At 42.0% G+C, this 20,264-nt stretch overlaps 1 protein-coding gene and 1 long non-coding RNA gene across 2 annotated transcripts in view; both read left to right on the top strand.

The window, feature by feature from the left end:
* Positions 1-9,495, top strand: part of LOC142765973 (uncharacterized) — a 150,336-nt gene extending 140,841 nt beyond the window's left edge. The window contains exons 15-18 of the mRNA XM_075867781.1: positions 3,666-3,704; positions 5,561-5,608; positions 8,948-9,089; positions 9,299-9,495. Coding sequence (XP_075723896.1) covers positions 3,666-3,704; positions 5,561-5,608; positions 8,948-9,089; positions 9,299-9,495 — 426 coding nt within the window. The remainder of the gene's footprint in view (positions 1-3,665; positions 3,705-5,560; positions 5,609-8,947; positions 9,090-9,298) is intronic.
* A 2,287-nt stretch (positions 9,496-11,782) lies between these two features.
* The window catches only part of LOC142765412 (uncharacterized), a 37,500-nt gene continuing 29,018 nt past the window's right edge, over positions 11,783-20,264 (top strand). Inside the window, exons 1-2 of the long non-coding RNA XR_012884239.1 lie at positions 11,783-11,822; positions 16,401-16,442. This is a non-coding gene — a long non-coding RNA (uncharacterized LOC142765412). The remainder of the gene's footprint in view (positions 11,823-16,400; positions 16,443-20,264) is intronic.

The raw sequence follows: 20,264 nt of genomic DNA on the forward strand, positions 1-20,264 counted from the left end.
AGACAAAGCCAGGTGCCCCTTTCTGAGACAATGGTTTAAAACGGACGGTTTTCCTTGTGAGTTTTAACCGTAATTTTCACGCAATAAGTACTTCACCTCGGTTTTTCTTCGACCTTCACACGGCTTTCCACGGACCTGGCCACTTCCACCTTCTCGGCGCGGAAGATAACTGGTTCCACACAGAAGTTATGTCCGTGTTGAAGAAGCTTTTATGATGGTCGGTCAAAGCCAGACCTCCTAAAATCATCACCATTCCTTCCGTACTTGTGCGTCTTTCTTTCTTGGGTGAACTTTTTTGTGCCTGGTTCCACAAGGCCTCTGTGGCACTCTCCGACAGCCTTAGCCACTCTAAATAGTGATGGTGTCCATTTCCACTCTGAGTGCGACAGGCCACTCGCAAGCAGTCTTCGAAGATGAGGGTGAAAGAGAGTGGACAGTGGTCATCCCGTATCTGCACAATATTTCGCATAGGTTAAAGACGTTTCATTAAGATATGGCGTGCGGGTTGTTTTTCCAGCTGAAAACAAATTATCAAAAATTTGTCAAGCAGTAGAAACGCTACTCAACAAGAAAAGAACCGGAGAATCGAACAGATGCAGAATGAAGCATGGCAGGAGGTACGTTGAGTGCAAAAAAGATGTTGTATACAGAACTCCTTTCACATGGGGAAATGAATACGTTGGTCAGACGGGTCGGTGCATAAATGTGCGCCTTCGTGAACACGAGAGTACACTAATAGAGGCCCCTTACTCACACTTAGCGATGCACTGCAAGGAGTGCACCTGCCAACCGAAATTTTCCGACACAAAAGTAATTGACAGGCACAACAAGCGGACGACGAGAGAAATACTGGAAGCGTACAGAATAAGGAAAGGAGGGGACAGTTGCGTCAGTCAAGTGTCAGTTCTACTAACAGATGCGGAATTTGCTTTTTTGGACGTCACATAACCTAAAGGTTTTTGTTTTCACTTTTTTTGCTTTTTTGTTTTACGTGTTTTTTTCGTTTTTTTCTGTTTTTGTTTTACTTTTTCTTTTCTTAGTTCTTGACACGTGTTTGTTTCCGGTTGTGTGTCATTGATTATGGGAGTGCATATTTTGTTATATCACGTTAATGATGACAAGGGAAGTCGGGAATGACGTACATGAGTGTGATGTATTTATTAGTGTTCGTTTCGAAATAAAATCTTCAGTTGCTAGTAAGCGCTGGTCTGTGTCCTCTCTGAGTGTGTGTATTTTTGCGCTTGTTTTATCATGAACCTTTACCAACACGCCCAACTGGCAGTAATTCGAAGCTTTTTCCGTTCAAAATAGGAGACGGGGGATGACTGGCAACAGGGGGAATCCCAGAACAAAAGCTTTGTTTAAATTAGGTGCACATAGCTGAGAATTCTTGGTCGCTCGTATTCACATAGCTACTTTACTCTATACATCCACGAAGGCGGTTCGGGCGATGCCACATTACCGAACCTTCAAGAAACCGCAATGAAACATTGAAAGATGGTAATCACGGGCACTAAACAAAAGGCCCGGCTTGGAAGAACAGGACAAATTCAAAACGATGCACGCACTTATCATCAGTAAAACTACCTAAGGAATCTTTTATTAGTAACTCAAGTGTACAGAAGTTGAAAACTGAATACACTCCTATGAAAGTCGACTAAGACTGTCATAGGGTTCTTTGAATGGGCTTCCGCCCAGTGACGACTTTCCTAAGTTCTCCACAACACCCCGGAAAAGCTCCTGGAAACAACCAAAGTTAATAATCTCGAACAGTTTAGACTGACTGAAACAGGGTGAGTGACACTTGAAAAGTTGGCGTATTTTGAAGCTATGGAACAATGGGATCCAGGAAAATATATCCTGAACAACAATTAAACAACACATCTCAGTCCCTTGCATCCCACACTAAAGTTCGTCTTACCGAACCTGAAATGCGGAAAATTGAACTATCACAAACAGTGGTGCTGAGATCGCTGTTCCCAAGTGCTCGGCCCAGCGAGCCTTTGATTCGGCACGTTGGCCGTAACTCTGTACATGATGCCGGTGGTTTCTCTTTAAGCACACGCAATTCTAAAGTCACAGAACGACTGTAAATTAAAGTCTGCATTTCTGTCAACCTTAATAAATTATTATTTGTAGTGTGCGGTATCGGCATAAAGAAGGATGACGGTGAACACGACGTGCTTTCAGCTGCCCATGCTGTCACTGAAAGCTGCTGGTCACAATGTAGCTGCTCCTTCTCCAACTCCTATCTAAGATCACGTGACATTTTTTTCTGTAGGTTGGTCCACCTTCATGAAATAAAACATTCGAATACTTCTTCAGTGGAATATATAATACATTATTTGGCTGTTTTTTATATGTAGGTATAGGCAGAAGCGCATTTTAGTGCATGGCTTGCCCGCTGTACTGTCATATCGTTGCTTGCGCGAGAACATATTATTCTCCATATTCAGTCCTGTACGCACGTATTTATTGAACTAGTCATTATAAAGCTTCTGTAAATCCTTACCAGCGAAAAAACTAATACTTTTTATAAAATAGGAAATGGCAGTAACAGCTGACGAACAGCGGCTGCTCCTATGTCCATTTGAGGTTTTTTAGTGTTAAAATGTGAATTCTTCAGAACACTTTGTTATCTTGCCATTATCTGCATATCACTCTGTGCTGTCAGCCTTTGGTTTGTGTATAATAAATACCGGAAGGTTATTTTGAATGTAGCATTGTATATATCTAGAATGTGCGACTTCTAAAGTTGATGCCGAACGGTGTGTACGTTGGATAAAAAGTTGTTTTACGAACACCTCGCCATCTTCTGGCATAGTGTAGTGGATAGAGTACTCCGTTGGGAATAAGATGTTAGGTTGAGAAACAGAAGACTGTAGAGCGCAGAGCCACTGCTAGGTGGTGGTAGGCCGCAGTGCCGTATTCCATTGCAAAGTGCAGAACACACCGACTATTTAATGCATAGCATAAAATTGTCAGCACAGTGTAAGAATCACTAGGGCGTTTAGAAACACACATCTATGCATTTTCTATAAACAAATACACCACCTAATCAATTTGTATTGATTTCGTGCGTTATAAAGGTTCATTTTTTGCTTTTTGATCGAACATGTTCACATGTGTGAACCAAACAATTATATAAAGATAATTGGCGTTGAGATAAAAAACGCTTACAGATTCGCCGGCCAGCTGATTCGTAAGACAGAAACAACAAATGGACAGAGAGACGAAAATTTCTTTATGCAAGTATCACGGAACAGGATATCGTCTTGAATAGCTCATATAATTTATTAAAGGTGTATTAAAGGTAATTCATCGCTTGGAGGTTTATTCTACGTGGCCACGGGTTTAGCATTTTCACCAGCGAAAATGGTCAATTCGTGTCTAGCATGTGCAGTTCTTGTTGTAGTCACAGTCTATGTGTATTATGTTTTTACCAGTCTAGCAACGGAGTTTATACATCCTCATCGCCTCGGCTGCGCAAACATGCAACCTTGTTGGACACCGAACCAACATACAAAAAATATGTTCGTAAAAATATGGGTAACAGACGTTTCTTACTGTAACTTTGTCAATTTTGCTGTCAAAATTTTATATATATTCACGTTTTTTTATATACGCATTACTTATTCCAAACTATCATGCTGTACTATTTTCAGTCTCCACCGCCATTAAGCCCTGTTGCTGGTCCAAGTGGGGTAAGTGCTTCTTCCCAATAAAAACTATGTTATTATTGTGTTTAATAAAATATTCCTCATATCGCCTACCTCTTACGATTGCAAAGTGACCTCACAACATTTAAGCGGACAATCACACTGGTACTTACGGTGCATATTTCACACTATGTGATGATCTACGTATAACTACTTTAGAAAAGAAAAATCAAATAACGCTAGGAAACACAATCATTGGCCTTGCAAGGCAAAACCATGATTATAGGTCGTCAATGACCGACATTTAAGCTATTCCTGTTTGCGCAGCATGTCACAATTTTTGATAAATTTGTCTATCTTTCGCGCCACCGTATTCTTACGGTAAAGCTAACCCGATACTATTAAGACTGCAAGGGTGTAAAATTAGGATGCGCCTCCTAAGACTTGTTTGAAGAAAACTGTGCATTAAGATTTTTTCCGAATTGCCGATATTTACTTGTTTTCTCCGGCTTTCACTCACGTGTGACGCTCATATACAAATTTCCAGTGGAAGTTGTGTCAGCTGGTGGTATTGCCTGGACCATATGCGTGTTTTTGTTGTGTATGAGTGTATGGTAAGGGCGGATCCGGCAGGATAAAACTCGAAAAGACTGTAAGACTTTTTATTGGACAGCGCAGTCTTGACCCATTTTTTATCTAGGGATCTGGAGAGAAAGTGCTCTATATAGTGAGCCCCCCAGCGCCTTCGGAGGCGCTCTCAAAATGTGTACTATGTAAATTGAACTCACTTCAAGTCTTCATTCCTCCTGCCTTGGCGTCTTCATCCCCGATCTCCGCACTGCAAGGGCCAGTCACAACAGTGGCTGCCACTGTGATAGTGATTTCTGACATTCCCGGGTATAAATGAGGTGTAGCCAATGTAGTGGATGAGAGGACAGGCGCTGCTCTATTTCGATTGGTGGAACATAAATTGCCGCTTCCATGCCCGGTTGCTGCCGTTCTAAACTTTCATTTGGTAACATTTGGATCTTGTTTGAATCTAAATACTATAAATTCCGTGCACTATGCTTTTACAGAATTTATCATGTGTGAGTTTCTGAATAGGGTTGTGCTCAACAGAATATAAAGAGGAGCCATAGTAGTTATTTTGGTATTCCTTGACATAGAAAAACGTTGTGGCACAGACTTGCTTGCAGCAAACAAAGGCATTTACATATATATGTACTTTGTAGAATGTTGACGATATTGCAGTGAAAGTTATTAGTTCATTCATGCATTACGAGCCAGAGTGGCGAATTTTTTGAAACGTTTATTTTCACACAAAACACGAGCGGCAATAGGTGGGTTGATGAGCTCTAAACTTTTCGTTGTGAATTGAAAATTTTGATTTTCCGGATTTCAAGTTGCGTCCTTAATACAACACATCTTGGGGTTTAACAAATATCAGTTAAATTCTATTCCCCCGAAAATTTGGAGCAACAGCAGTAGCTACCAATCAATAATGTTCTTAAATATGCTGGTGAGACTGGGCTCAGATTGTACGCACACAAAAAGAACTGATTCATGCTTACTACGAGAAATTGAGAAATCAACCAACTGGTATGCATTTCTGAACAAGCCTTTGAACCTCGTGTGAACAGCACCCTCTGGTGAAGCTAATATGGCCATTTTTGCCAAGATAAACTGATCTCTTTCACTCAATGCATGCTCGTAAGCACCCAGTCGCTTGCGCACGGCCCTCACTTGTTTTTATGGTCTAGGGGCGACACCTTGTACATTATAAACCTAATTTTTTTTGTAATTGTGTACCGCTAAGTTATGAATCTTGTTAACAAAAGCATAAAGTTGTGAATATTTGCTTGACTAAGTTTCTTCATGAGTATCACATTTACTTTTTACAGCGATCCCCCGGTTTAGCACCTGAAGTGGTCTTCCCTGGTCCAAGTTGGGCAAGTGTTCTTTTGTTATGCAGCATATTTTTAATATGTCGAATAGTTGGATGTAGCACAATCGAAATTCCTATGGTATGCTGAATTTTCGTTTCACCTGTTCGTAACAAGCTCGTGCAATAGTGCTCCAATACAATATATTAGGATCTGCAGCACACTCTATTGTAAAAATAGACTTTAAGACAATGAAGGCTACGTGCAGTGAACACAAAAGACAAGTGCTGACACAGAGCTGGCAATTCTACTGTGTGGTTTGTTTTTATGACCCTCCATTTTAGCCCAAACTCGCAACTGTATGTACATCTAGCTTGTTCACTAAGCCATGCAGCAGACTGTGTGTTCACCGAATAATAATTGTTTGATAACCCGTTTCCAGGCGAGCGCCGTGTTGTCTCCCTTCGAGGCTAATCTATAGTTGTCGGTCAAGAAAATGCTTTCTTGAAAGAGCTGCGTTTATTCACCAAGAGTTGAAAATTTGGGTAACATAATCAATGAAACGCAAGGCTTGGGATGAAACGCCATGAATAGTCTCACATTGAGCTACCATCAACAAACTATATACTAATGCTTAAAAAACATTATAACAACACAAGAACATTTTATACACAGCGACTGGTGATCCTCGATGAAGCCTACACGCTTTCGAAAGGCGCGACGGGGAAAAAAAACTGATGATTCGTCCCGAGTTTATGTCGGTGAGTGGCAGTGAGACTGGCAATAAGGTCGATTCTGGAATCCAAAATATTTGGAGAAACTTACTTTTTGACAAAACACCTGGAGTATATGCCAGAGGCGAAAAAAATGCAGTCTACAAGATCTTCAAGATGGGGCATTGTAACCCTGCACCGTCGTTTTTGTAGAAGTTGTGCGTCATATGAAATAATACATATAGCAAAAAACAAGAACCTTGACTAAGCAAAGTGATTGTAAGCGGTGCTTCGTCATGTGGAGATAATTTATTATTAATTTTTTTGTTATTCTCACAGTCTTTTACAAATGCTGTATGGAAATTATTGGTAGTGTGCTGCTATTGCCTCGCGTGTGTTCCTTTTCTTGACACTTGCGCTACACTCCTTAAAAACTGGGTGGTCCCCAAGACCCCTAACGGGTGGTTCATATTCTGTAATTGTTTCATCTCATGAATGCTATGTGAAATGTCATCATGCAACGCCCAAATAAAGTTTGGCGTGGAATATCTCGGAGTATAGATATGCTAGCAAAATTCTTAGAAGTGTATTTGTCCAGAAACGTTGCTGCCAGCAAGTTTTCAATACAAATATGCCCGCTTGCGGCAGTATCTCAAAAAGGTAATTAAGAATTCTTAGTTATTTTGACCAATAGCAGCCACAAGGTATTTCTCCGTTTGTGTCCCCCTGGATGCGTGATTTCTCTTCAAAGGTAGTTTTCGTGTTCTTCCCACTGCTGAATTTATAAAAATATGAGAAACGTTAAATTCGATCAGCTGGTATAGCGGAAGGCAGGACCCACAGAATAGTCCTAATAGAAAAACTGCTCGTCGCAATACCACACGACATCGTAAATCCCATCAAACATACCGATCTAAAAATTCTTCCTGCCAAAAAAAGGATCAGAGCCTTTTCATTCCCAACATTCAGAGTCTGCTGGCGAAACCTTTCACGAGCTTCCATTTACTATTTTGTTCAAATGAAACAATAACAGCGGCAAACCTTCGTTTTGATATAGTGCGATCTACTTATCACCATGGACAGGCACGCGTATATTCCCAGAGGTGCCCACTCAGATGTGTTCCCCTGTCACTTGTGACATTTGGGCGACATTCATTAAACTGTCGTGAATTCTTGCCGCTGTTCGCGTTGCATTTCACGCTGATACTACTTCTGAAAGAAGTGAAGAAATGTACGGCTGGACACAAGCTCGTGGTAATAGAAGATTTTCGTGTGTACCACCCTGTTTGCGTTATCACAAAACTGACAAGAAATAAATCAATGTCCATGACAAAGCATAACACCATCTGTTAACTTCGTGGATGAATCCATTTATCCCTACGAGAGTAGATTGATTGATTGATTATTTGATTGACTTTTTCGAGGGGTTTAACGTCCCGAAACCACCATATTATTATGAGAGACGCCGTAGTGGAGGGCTCCGAAAAAATTGACCACCTGGGATTCTTTAACGTGCACACAAATCTGAGTACACAGACCAACAACATTGCCACTTCTATCGGAAATGCAAGCGCCACAACCGGGACTTGATCCTGTCACCTGCGGGTCAGCAGTCGAGTACCTTAACCAACAGACCTCCGGTCAGGGCCCAGAACAATAGGACAGAGTGAACAATAAAATGATGTGGTACCAATCTTGTTTGTTATATCAAGATACCCCAACCTTGATATCCCATTCACAGAGAGAATATTACAGATGGAATGGACGAGATTTGAAGAAACTTTAAGAGGTGACTTCTACTAAGTGCGAATAAACGTAACCTACGAAAGGACACTCCTCAAGATATGGAAAGAGTACATCACGGCAGAACCATTTTTTATTGGAAAAAGCTCACACAATGTATTTATTACAATGAGGAGTGCACAAAACCTACTTTAAAAGAAGCGCCGAAGTACGCGAAAAAAATAACAGTTCAAAAACAACCAGTGCACCCCCACCTTTCTCTATACGTGGGAAACTCGCGGAAGCCTCATCCATCTCTTGAAGTATTACAATTTAAACAGGATCTTAAGAAACGAAAGAGGAAGTCTACCAAGGCAGAACTAGAACAAGATGTACAGCTCTATAAGAATTATTAGGTACTCACAAAACCTTTCACAACAAAGTCGATAGCCCACTCCGAAAGGTCTTGACAAAGTTCATGCACAATTACGGGGGCTATGAAGGCGAAAGTTCGTTAGAATAAATAGGAGCTGATAGGAACTACCTAAGCTGAAGTAAATATAGCGTTAGAGCTGAATCACACATGTATGCTGAATGATAAACTTGATCATCCGTTCACATGGCAAGTTATTCAAATGCATTAAAAAAACTAGCACGAAACAGGACGCTAGGTAAAGACACCATAAATCAGAAGTTACAATGCAACTCAGGCAAGAATGAAGAAGACTACTTCCAAAACTAGCAAATAAGCTGGAAATGTGGGACAGTTGCAGCACTCTGCAAAGACGCTGACATTCTCATGATTCTCAAGCTAAACGATATCTGATAATACCAAATATGTGACTAATGTTCCTGACATCCTGCTTCTGTAAGAGATATGAGCATACGCTCCTCAACAATCTTCATACTTGAAGAAAGTCAATGCTTGTCTGGCACAATGTATGGATTCCGCCATCAATTATCACCGCAGTACATCTTGTTGAAGCTGAAGGGGCGCATCATCGACCGCCTAGGCAAGCGCACTAAGAGCGCAGTCGTGGCAATGGATGTCAAAACAACACTGGACGATGTTATTCTTTGCGCGGTACTGAGGGACCTCCAGGACACGCATGGTGAGGAAAGGACATACCATTGCAGACAACACTTTATTGCCACCAGAACGGGAGAAGAGTGCCTTGACAATCCGAAATCAGAGATTTTTTAACACCAAAGCAACTCCTCAATGCTCCGTTATCTCACCACTACTTTTTTTAATATTACCTTGATAACTCTGTGAATATATTGAAAGGTATGCAGGGGACAATCTAAACCCTGTATGCAGATGACCTAACCGTCTGGACAGCCGTCGGCTCTCCCGCACCTCAACAAGATTCACTTCAAAAGGTAGTCGACCACACAGACTACCTCAACAGTCGTGGGCTCATAGGTGCGCCAGAAAAGACGGAGCTTCTTCCGTTCAAAATAGAAGACGGGGGACGACCTGCAACAGTGGGAATCCCAGAACAACACCATTGGTAGAATGAAGTGCACGTAGCTCAGAGATCTTGGTCGCTTGTATTCACCCAGGATCCTTACTCTCTACTACCACGAAGGCGGATCGGGCAATGCAACATTACCGAACCTTCAAGACACCGCAATAAAGGTTTGAAAGTTGGTAATCACGGGCATCGCACAAAAGACCCGGCTTGGAAGAACAGGACAAATCTAAAATGATGCACGCACTTATTATCAGTAAAACTGCCAATGGAATCTTTTATCAGTAACTCAAGGATACAGAAGTTGAAAATTGAATACACTGATATGAAAAATGACTAAGACTGTGATAGGGTACTTTGAACGGGCTTCCACCCAGTGACGACTTTCCTAAGTTCTCCACAACTTCCCGGAGAAGCTCTTAGAAGCGACCAAAGTAAATCAACTCGAACGGTTTAGACTGACTGAAACAGGGTGGGTGACACTTGAAAAGTTGGCGTATTTTGAAGCTATGGAACAATGCGATCCAGGGAAATATATCCTGAACGACAATTCAACAACACATCTCAGTCCCTTGCATTCCACGCTAAAGTTCGTCTTACCAAACCTCAAATGCGGAAAATTGAACTATCACAAACAGCGGTGCTGATATCGCTGTTGCCCAGTGCTCAGCCCAGCGAGCCTTTGATTCGCCACATTGGCCGTAACCCTGTACATGATGCCGGTGGTTTTCTTTAAGCACACGCAATTCTAAAGTCACAGAACGAATGTAAATCAAAGTCTGCCTTTCTGTTAACCTTAATGAATAATTATTCATTGTGTGCGGTGTCAGCATAGGGAGGAAGGACCATGAATGCGACGTGCTTTCAGCAGCCCAGGCTGTCACGAAAATCTGCTGGTCGCAATGTAGCAGCTCCTTTTCTAACTCCTATGTGAAAACACGTAATGTTTTTTGGTAATTGGTTCCGCCTTCATGAACTAAAGCAATCGAATTCTTCTTCAGTGGATCGTATAATACTTTATTGGGCTGTTTTTTATGTATGTATCAACAGAACCGAATTTTAGTACGCGGGCTCTCCAGCTGTACTGTCGTAATGTCGCTTGCGCGAGAACATATTAGTATTCATATTCAGTCCTGTACCCTAGTATTAATTGAACTAGTCATCATATTACTTTTGTAAATGCTCACCTGCAGAAAAAGCAAAAATCCGCTATAAAATAAGAAATGGCAGTAACAGCCGGCAAACAGTGGCAGCTCCTACGTCCATTTAATGTTATTTAGTGTTAAATTGTGAATTCTCCAGAACACTTTGTTATCTTGCTAACATCTGCATATTATACTGTCCTGTAAGCCTTTGGTTTATATATAATAAAGATGCGAAGGTTATTCTGATAATTGGATCGTACATATCTTAACTGTGCGACTTCTAAAGTTGTTGCCGAATGGTGTGTGCGTTGGATAAAATGTTGTTTTATGAACACCTCGCCATCTTCTAACGTAGTGTAGTGGGTATAATACTCTGTTGAGAATAAGAATACTCAGTTGGGAAACAGAAGGTTGTAGATTGCAGAGTCACTGGTAGGTGTTGGTAGCTGGCAGCATCATATGTCATTGCAGAGTGAAGGAAACACCTGCTTTTTTATGCATAGCATCAAATTGTCAGCACAGCGTAAGAAACACTAGGTCGTTTAGAAACACGAATCTATGCAGTTTCTATTGAACACATACACCAGCTAATAAATTTCTATTGATTTCGTGCATCATAAAGGCTGATTATTTGCTTCTTGATTGATCATGTTCACAATGTTGAACCTAGCAACCATATAAATATACAAGGCGTTGAGCTAAAAAACGGTTACAGATTCGCCGGGTGGCTGATTCGTGTGCCAGAAAAAACAACAATTTCTTTAGTCAGGTATCGCAAAACAGGATATCGTCTTGAATAGCACATATACTTTAATAAAAGTATATTAACGGTAATTCATCGCTTAGAGGTTTATTCTACGTGGCTGCGGGCCTAGCATTTTCTCCAACGTAAATGTTCAATTCGTGTCTAGCATGCGCGATTCTTGTTCTAGTCGCCGTCCATGTGTACTATGTTTCTAACAGTCTATAAATGGGGTATATACATCCTCGTCGCCTCGGTCCGAAAAACATGCAATCATGTTGCACACTGAACCAACAAAGAAAAAAATGTCTTCATAAAATTATGGATAACTAGACATTTCTTACTTTAACTTTGAAAATGCTTCTGTCAAAATGATATATACTATCACGTTTTTTTGGATATAGGCTTTACTTATTCCAAACTATCATGCTGCACTTTTTTCAGTCTCCACCGCCATTAAGCCCTGTTGCTGGTCCAAGTGGGGTAAGTGCTTCTTCCCAATATAAATGACGTTATCATGTTCTTTTATAAAATATTCTTCATATCGCCAACCTCTTATGATTGCGAAGTGAACTCACAACACTAAAGCGGACAATCACACTGGTACTTACGGTGCATATTTCACACTATGTGATGATCTACGTATAACTACTTTAGAAAAGAAAAACCAAATAACGCTTGGAATCACATTGGCCTTGCAAGGCAAAGCCATGATTATGGGTCGTCAATGATCGACAGTCAAGCTATTCCTGTTTGCGCAGCATGTCACAATGTCAAAATTTTCGATAAATTTGTCCATCTTTTGCGCCATCGTATTCTTACGAAAAAGCTAACGCGATACTATAAGGACTTCCAGGTTGTACAAAACTAGGATGCGCTCGCTTAAAGTTGTTTGAATAAATCTGTGCATCGAGATATTTTTCCACAGTTGCCGATATTTACCTGTTTTCCTCGGCTTTGACAAACGTGTCAGACTTATATACGCACTTACAGTCGAAGTTTTGTCAGCTGTTTACAAATAAACAGAATTCCTAAAGTTTTTGTATTAAGTGTGGAATGATCGATTTCATTCATCATCATCGCCTTAAATATGTCCAGTTTTCTTTTTGGTGATCCACTAGCTCTTTTAAATACCACTCAATTCATTGCATCTTCAATGAATTCCATGAAGCTGAACACACATTGATTATTAACCACGCTCCGAAGAGTTGTAGGAAACCGACGTTCACTGCATTTTGTGGTAACTAGGACTCCTTGTTCAATTCGAGCCCTGCTTCTTAATTCGATTGGGGTTGCACACTATGTTAAGTGCCTTTCTTTACAACTTGAAAATTGTAGTGATAGTCTTTAGAGCGATTTTCTTTGACTGTGTATTTAGCAAATCCGGCGCTTCCTAGGTGATTCTCTAGTACGGAATTATTGGAAACACATAACTGTGCCACGTGCGCTTATCACCACGAAGCAGATCAGAGCAGATGCCATTGGTAGAGCATGGTGAACCATTCTTTGTCGGTGATTTCGTACACCAGGAATATAACCGTCCAAAAATGCACTTGACTAGCAAGCCTCCAAGTTAGTATGAGGCAACCATCAGTGGTATCTTGTGTGTAGCGCAATTATAGCGACTGATGCAGAGCGTGGAACCAGTTCCCGACACGTCAACTATTCAAGCCGATTGGTTTCACGAATGCGAACGCGGAAGACCCGCGCACAAGAAAGAAAAGAGACTACTTCGTTCACAAGGTTCAAGGGCAAAGCCGTCAAAGTCACCCCTGTTTAACAGAAAAAGGAAACGCTTAACCGGAAATGCGTCTTGCAAGAATCACGTGAAGCGCGGTTATCTGAGTTTAAGTCATTGTTGGCAGGCATGTGTGCCATTGAGATTGAAGGCTTACCAAGGTTGCGGCACAGAGACGAGCTTATCCTTGCCGCTATAATTCATTACCGAGTATTGGTATGATGGTGGAGCGCCTCGCTGTCGCATTCATACCTGATAAGCGCACAGGACCTGACGGTGTCCTGTGAACTGCGCTGGTTTTCTTCCTCCTTGACTAGCTCCTACACTAGCTTAGGAGGGAAGGCATTTGATGTTCGGAATAGATGCCCCTCAGTGACTCGAGTGCACTGTGGAAGCGCGAAGAAAACGCCGTAATCCAGTGAAGAGATGCTTCAATGTAGCGCTCAGGCGTCTTCTGGTCAGGTGCAAGCCCGAACCTCCGCTTCCCATTTCACATTCAAAAACAACCCTTTCAACCCTCGGTTGAACAAAGGGTATCCACATAAGCCAATCACACGTGTGGGCTCGCATCGCCACAACCAATCACAAGAACACTTTCATAACAGACACTGCATTGGTAAAAACCACGCTGCGAAATATAACATGACAGGGATAGCTTCTAAGCGTGCCACTTTCTCTCCCATATCAAGCCGTGCTGGCCTCCGTAGGCTGACCTCCATTGGTAGGCGTTCTCACGCTCGAGCTCCGTCATGTCTCTCATTAAACGTTGCTGCGTAGATGCCTTCTTAAGCGCGGTGATTACATCATCAGGCCCTGCGCGCTGACCAGGTGAGCTTGCGACAGTGAGGTGCCCCATCGTCCTAACAACACTCGGTAATGACGAATAGTGGGGGAGCATAAGCTCGTCTTTGTGCCGCAACCATGGTCAGCTCAGTGGGCACGTTATGAAATATGACATGAGAAGGGATAGCTTCTAAGCGTGTCACACTCTCTCCAATGTCAGGCCGTGCTGGCCTCTGTCAGATGACCTTTCGTTGGTAGCAATTCTCACGCTCGAGCTCCGTCATTTCTGTCAATAAACATTACTTCGTAGAAGCCTCCTTCAGCGCGGTGAGTACATCATCAGTTTCTGTGCGCTGACCAGCTGTGCAAGTGACAGTGAAGCATCCCGCCATGCTAACAACACTCGGTTACGACGTATAGCGGGGGAGAATACGCTGGTCTCCCTGCCGCAACCATGGTCAGCCCAGTGGTCACGTTCCTGCGGCATTCTCAACAGCACATGCGCATGCCAACAATCTGAGACGACGGCTTGACGTGATTCTTGCAAGACGCGCTTCCGGTTAAGCATTCCTACTTTTCGTTCTAAATTGGGGCGAATTGGACGGCTCTGGATAGTTCTTAGAAACCGAGTTTAAAAATCCTCCGATTTTCATGAGGACAGTGTCCAAGAAGTTGAGCAACGAAGCCACGTCACTGGATGAATTTATTGACTTGTGTGTTTCTAAGTTCGCCAAGTATAGCTGTTCGATTGTCTTCTTGTTCCCACATAAGTATATGTTTCTTAGAAAAGTGCTGGAGTGTTCGTAGGACCCCTTCGTGGCTTTAATGCCGTTGATGGCCTTCGTTGCCTGTTCAGTTACAAGGCTCTTCAAAATAGTGGAACCATTCGATGTTCATCAGAATCAGATTTTCATGAAGGCCGTCCTTGACAGTTGAACATGCCTCAGAAAACTTGCCGTAACGTTGGGCTTCCATTCAAATGAGCATCTCAAGTTAAGGAAGAAGAGAGCTGATGAGCACGTATCTTATCTGACAGCCAAAGACACCGCTTCCTCCAATGGCGACATCAGCAGCGTTGTAATCATACTCTGTTATGGAAGCAAAATCTTCAATTTATTCATTGGTGAGGTATGCTTCAAGCTCAAAGTTGAGCACCCGCCGGTCATCGTTGCACGCCTTTATACTTTCGAGCGATAATCTGCTTGGAGACGAGCGCCTCTTTGTCTCCTTTCGTTGTCCTTAGGTGTCCATATGATACCACTTGCTAAAGAAAGCCACGTCCTTTCACAAAGGCTGATAAATTATCTGACTAGGCGGGTGAAACGCAAGGCACTGATGGAAAACCAAAGGCCAACGTGGAATGCTCAGCCTAGTGACAGCGAAAACTAGTAGAGCAACATTTCAGTTTCATTAGGTACTGAAGGCACTTTTAGGTAACTGCTGCAAGCACATTTGAAGAGTACCCACTACGCTAAAAGTCATAACTTTCATGTTGTAGAGAGGCACTTAGTATGCCATCCTTCGTTATTCTTCGATAAAGCGCGGTAAAAGCTACTTACTTACAAAAATTGTGAAATTTTCTTAAGCTGAAGGCTAACTATGATGATGAATTATGCCTGTACCTTTCTAATTGGTTGGAGTATTTCACGAATCCTTCGTCAAGCCATTCGAATTGTGTGAGGTCTGTCCATTTTTTTGTTATTCTACAACACTTTATTACTCATATTACTGCAATTTCATTCACGACAACAAACCTTCTTAAGGCCGGTTTGTAACGAAGTTGAAAGCACCAGCGGGGCTCTGAGGAAGAATACTCGGGTGGCACGCTGGAGACCTGGTCTCGTGTGCCATGGTGCTCTTGGGGCTTCTTCATTGCGTAGTGTTTTGTCACTTCACGCAACAGTGGTTACGTACATGGGCGGTGGCGGCTATGGCGGGCATTTACGCTGCACGCGACACTTCTTGTGGTCTCATAACAGCTTAGTCAAGAATTAATGATAAATACAGGATAGATTTGTGCCTAAATAAACATGTAAAAATAGTCCAGAAACTTTTTATACCTAGCCACTGCTGATCTTCGAGGAAGCCTGCATGCGTCGGCAAGAAGGGACTGGGAGAGAAAAAAAATCAGCGTGCATCCCAAGTGCATGTCGGTGTGTGACAGTGAGCATGGTAATACGCGCAACTCTAGAATCTAAAATTAAATCGAGGAAGTTTGACTTGACAAGGCACCTGAAATATATGCCAGTGGTAAGAAAAAAAAACAAGCCTACAACACCTGCAGAGAGGCGTATTGTACTTTTGCGTAATCAATTTACGTAAAAAATGTGCGTTATACGAAAACTTACCTATTCATTCAAAAAGATGATTTCACTAAGCAAACAGAATTGTACACGATTCTGCGTCCTGTACTGCTTGATTACTGTTCAATTTAGTGTTTTTGTCGTTTTTTTTACACATCTAATGAGACTAATGATAACATAGGGTTATTATTTACCGTGTGTGCAGTTATTTTGATAATTGCAGTACACTCTTTTCAGCCTCGATGGCCACCAAGTCCTAACTCGGCCAGATCCCATTCGGTAAGCGTCTTATTCTAATGCCTGCTAAATGTTTTGTCATGTTTAGGTATGTTGTTTCATAATGCCCCACGCGCCTAACGTCTGCTACTTTATTGGGATCTAGCTTAGTCCACGAAAACCAGTTGGCGCATCTCATCACACGCTGCTCCGCAGTGTTTAAAAACTTCGCGATTGCTTCAGACAATTCTTTTGAGGTTGCCTGAAAAGCAACAATAACTGTGTTTACAATAAAACTTACGCAAGTAGAAGCGATTACGTGAAAGATTAACGAGCGTAAAGAAAGGTGGAGACACTTTGAAGAAAATAAAGTTCGGGCCAATGTTTGAGCTTGGCGTTATTATTATAAAACAGTACTGCTTGTTGTTTGTCTTTTACTTTTGCTAACGCTAAGTACAGCAAACAAGGAAGTTTTATCTTTACTGGCTTTAGGATCACACCCTTCGTCGTCAAATCCTCAAGACAGTAATAATACCAGGGTAAAAACAAGAACCGAGTACGAGACGGCATGAAGGTAGTGAAAGTGACAATTTATTATAATTATCTTCATGTTTTTACGATTATGTATACTACACAATATGAAGTGATTCGAACAAAAAAAATGTTCGAACGAACGTTGATGGCTTTCGTGGCGAAACAACATAACTAACTACAAGCGATGATGATGTAATTCTAGCTGACATATCTCTTCAGATAACACTCTTAGCTTATTGCAGCAGGGAAGTCATAGCGGTAAGAATGTGTGCGGAAATTTGCAGGACAACTGTACTAAAGAGTATAAAATGAGTGTAAACAAAAAATATCTTTTGTGTTAGGAGTTCAAGGAAGCAACATTAACGCATCAGAATTCAACTAACGAAGTACGTAATTTGATTTCCACACGTTTGGATCCCCACGACGAGAATTTCATTGACACTTATTCACACCAGGACTCCGGGCTATCCTGCGCGTTCATCTGCCTAATATCATGTCGTCGAATGGTTCACGTACGCGTATTCACGTATATCAAAGTCATAAGCATTATGAAATAGACAAAGGGTGCAAAAAAGTGCCGCCATATCCACGAAGTGAATGATGATGGGTGGGCGAAGCTCCGGAGGTAAACCTGGTGAACCATGAATCCTCTGTACATTTTATCCACTCGATTTTATTACATCGCTCCCCCTAGCGTACGTCGCCGCACTAAATCGAACGATTGCCTTCAACCAATGACACGCGCCATATGTGACATCATTCCTATTTTATAAGATCTCGCGTCTTTCATCAACTACAAGTCTCGCTTTCTAGTTTATAACATCTTGCATCTTTTCATCATCAGCTACAAGTACCACCATCTAGTAAACACTACAAGAACTAAACGAGAGGTGGCTACATACAGGAGACGGTACCGCCATCTAGTGAACACTGCAAGAACTAAACTAGAGGTGGCTACATACAGGGGACGGTACCGCCATCTAGTGAACGCTGCAAGAACTAAACTAGAGGTGGCTACATACAGGGGACGCACAGCCCACGCCCTAAGGAGCTTCGCCCCTAAAAGGGTCACTTTGAGCTGAAGGAGATAGGCTGCAGTGCAATATATTAAATCAATTCATGACATCTTGCATGCAAAACCATGCAAAGTATATCTATGCGTAATATACTATTCTGAGGGAGAAGAAAGGGAAGTAAGTAAGACAAGGAGGCACAAGAGAAAGGGAGAATATATACAAATTCTTAACTTAGGATACTACCGCATATTATGTAGAAAGAGAAGCGCAAATTTAAAGGCTTTTTATTTATTTGTTACAATATTAATGAGACCTTGTTTACAGACAACCGTGCCCAGGAAAGTACAGAAAATAATATTACAAATTAGTTTTGCGTAAATGTTAAAACAGTAGACTTGTGAATTAAAGTCATCGTCTGCGGAATGTCCCTTAAGATCGTCATCTGATACGACACCGTTTCACGATGTTCAGTGTGTGGTGCGAGGGGAAGTGATGGACTGATCACCGAATGCTGTTAAGTTGCGCAGCGTCTGATGTTGTAGATGATGATTCAATTCTAGGAGCAGGTTACCACTGGTAGTTCTGTTGGCCGCGTTTGGTGTTTCTATGTTATACTTTGATACAAGGCAAGGTTGATATATCTCTAGCTTTCTTTTCTTTAGTCTTACATTGAATAATGTAACAATCGGGAAAGTTGTCTATCTTAGTGGGCAGTAATTCAAAGATTGCGTCGGTGCACCATTTATTTGAGGGGTGATCAGTTCGGAAGGAGTTAGGTGACCCCATGAATCATGCTATTAATTCAGCAGCCATGCTAGCCACCCTCCACGGAGCTTAAGAATAGGGCACCACGAGGCGCGGTGAAATTGTGGCCGCCAGTTGACTCTCACGGTATGACTCGCACGCTATACATCTACCTAAAGTTAAGGCTATACACTTTGTTAACCTTTGCAAACCAGAAAAACATGGAAGGAAAACGAATTGATTAGATGAAAATACAGATCGAAAGAGCCAAAAACAAAAGTGAAGGGAGGGATTGAGACAGGAAAAGGCAACGACTGATTCTACCTAGGTGGTTCAGCCTAGGGGTGCCCTCAACCTGAAGCCGAGGCTAAAGGGGTGTGTTGCCTCCGCCGGGTGCAGGTGAAATCACCCGGCAGTGGCATAACCTGCAGGATACCATTTTTTGCGTACACGGCTCAGCAACGCACAGCTAGGCGTTGGAGAGGGACGAAATCCCCTTTCCTCCATCAGATCAGGTCCTTGGTGTCATTACTAGCTCTATGCATTTTGAGAGCCTGGATGTTAAAGCTCAAGGCAAAAAGCCGGTCTTCCACAGAAATCCTTCCTGCTGTTTCTCATCACGTGTCGTTGCTTTTCAGTTGCACAAACACACGGAGACCATGTGCGTGGCCGCTGTGTGAGCCAAGTGCAGGCGACAAAACGCGCGCGCTTGTACCGTGGATGTTTCAGCCAGCTTGGAGCTTCATTTCTAGCACAGAAGTTTCTAGCTTCTTTTATCGTGTGTGACAGGCTGCCCTTGTACTCCACTGTAACGACACCAAGGAAATATTTCGGATAGCCCAAGAAGGCCAAATTAACCACCTAGTATGAAGCAATTTCACTGCATTTTGAACTTTACACTACTTGTGTACAAAGGAAAAAGTGACATTGTGCGAGACAAAAGAGAACAATACAAAATACTGTACTTCGAAGAAATATATACAGGTGCAGAAGCTGTAAATACAAGGTGGTATTCATTATGTCTTCCAGTCTAAATAATTTTATTTTCGGCTCAAGTACTACATCACAGCTTAAAAAAGCGGGCACTATACTATATAAGAATTCTTGGCCTAGGTCACTGTGAAATTGAATATGTTCTTTTAGTACGCTGTACTTTTTGTTCACTTTAGAGTTACTAGTTATTGTTCGAAAGAATTGTCTATCAACACACACTGCCTCGAAATTATCTACTTGTGTATATTCTTCGCTCCTGATTATCGTGCTATGGTCTTTGCAGCCGTTGCTGCGTGACACATTGCGGATGTTGGCGGCTCGTCCAGGTCCAGTGGTCTATTGTAATGATCTGTGGGTTATATTTGATGTTCAGAGAATTGGCTTTATACAAAGCCTTCGTAGCGTTTTTCAGCTAATGAGGTAGCAAGCGCCTCTAACATACGGCCCGTGAACCTCTCGCTTACAACCCACGTTTTGCGCATGTTCGTTTATAATTTTTTATATTGTCTCGATAAGTGTGTTTGTGAGCCACACATGCATGACAGATCTAAAGCATTCTTTTTGTGAGGCACACTCTAGGGTCATCACGTTATATTAA

This window comes from Rhipicephalus microplus, chromosome 6 (genome assembly GCF_043290135.1).
Source record: "Rhipicephalus microplus isolate Deutch F79 chromosome 6, USDA_Rmic, whole genome shotgun sequence".
NCBI lineage: Eukaryota > Metazoa > Arthropoda > Arachnida > Ixodida > Ixodidae > Rhipicephalus > Rhipicephalus microplus.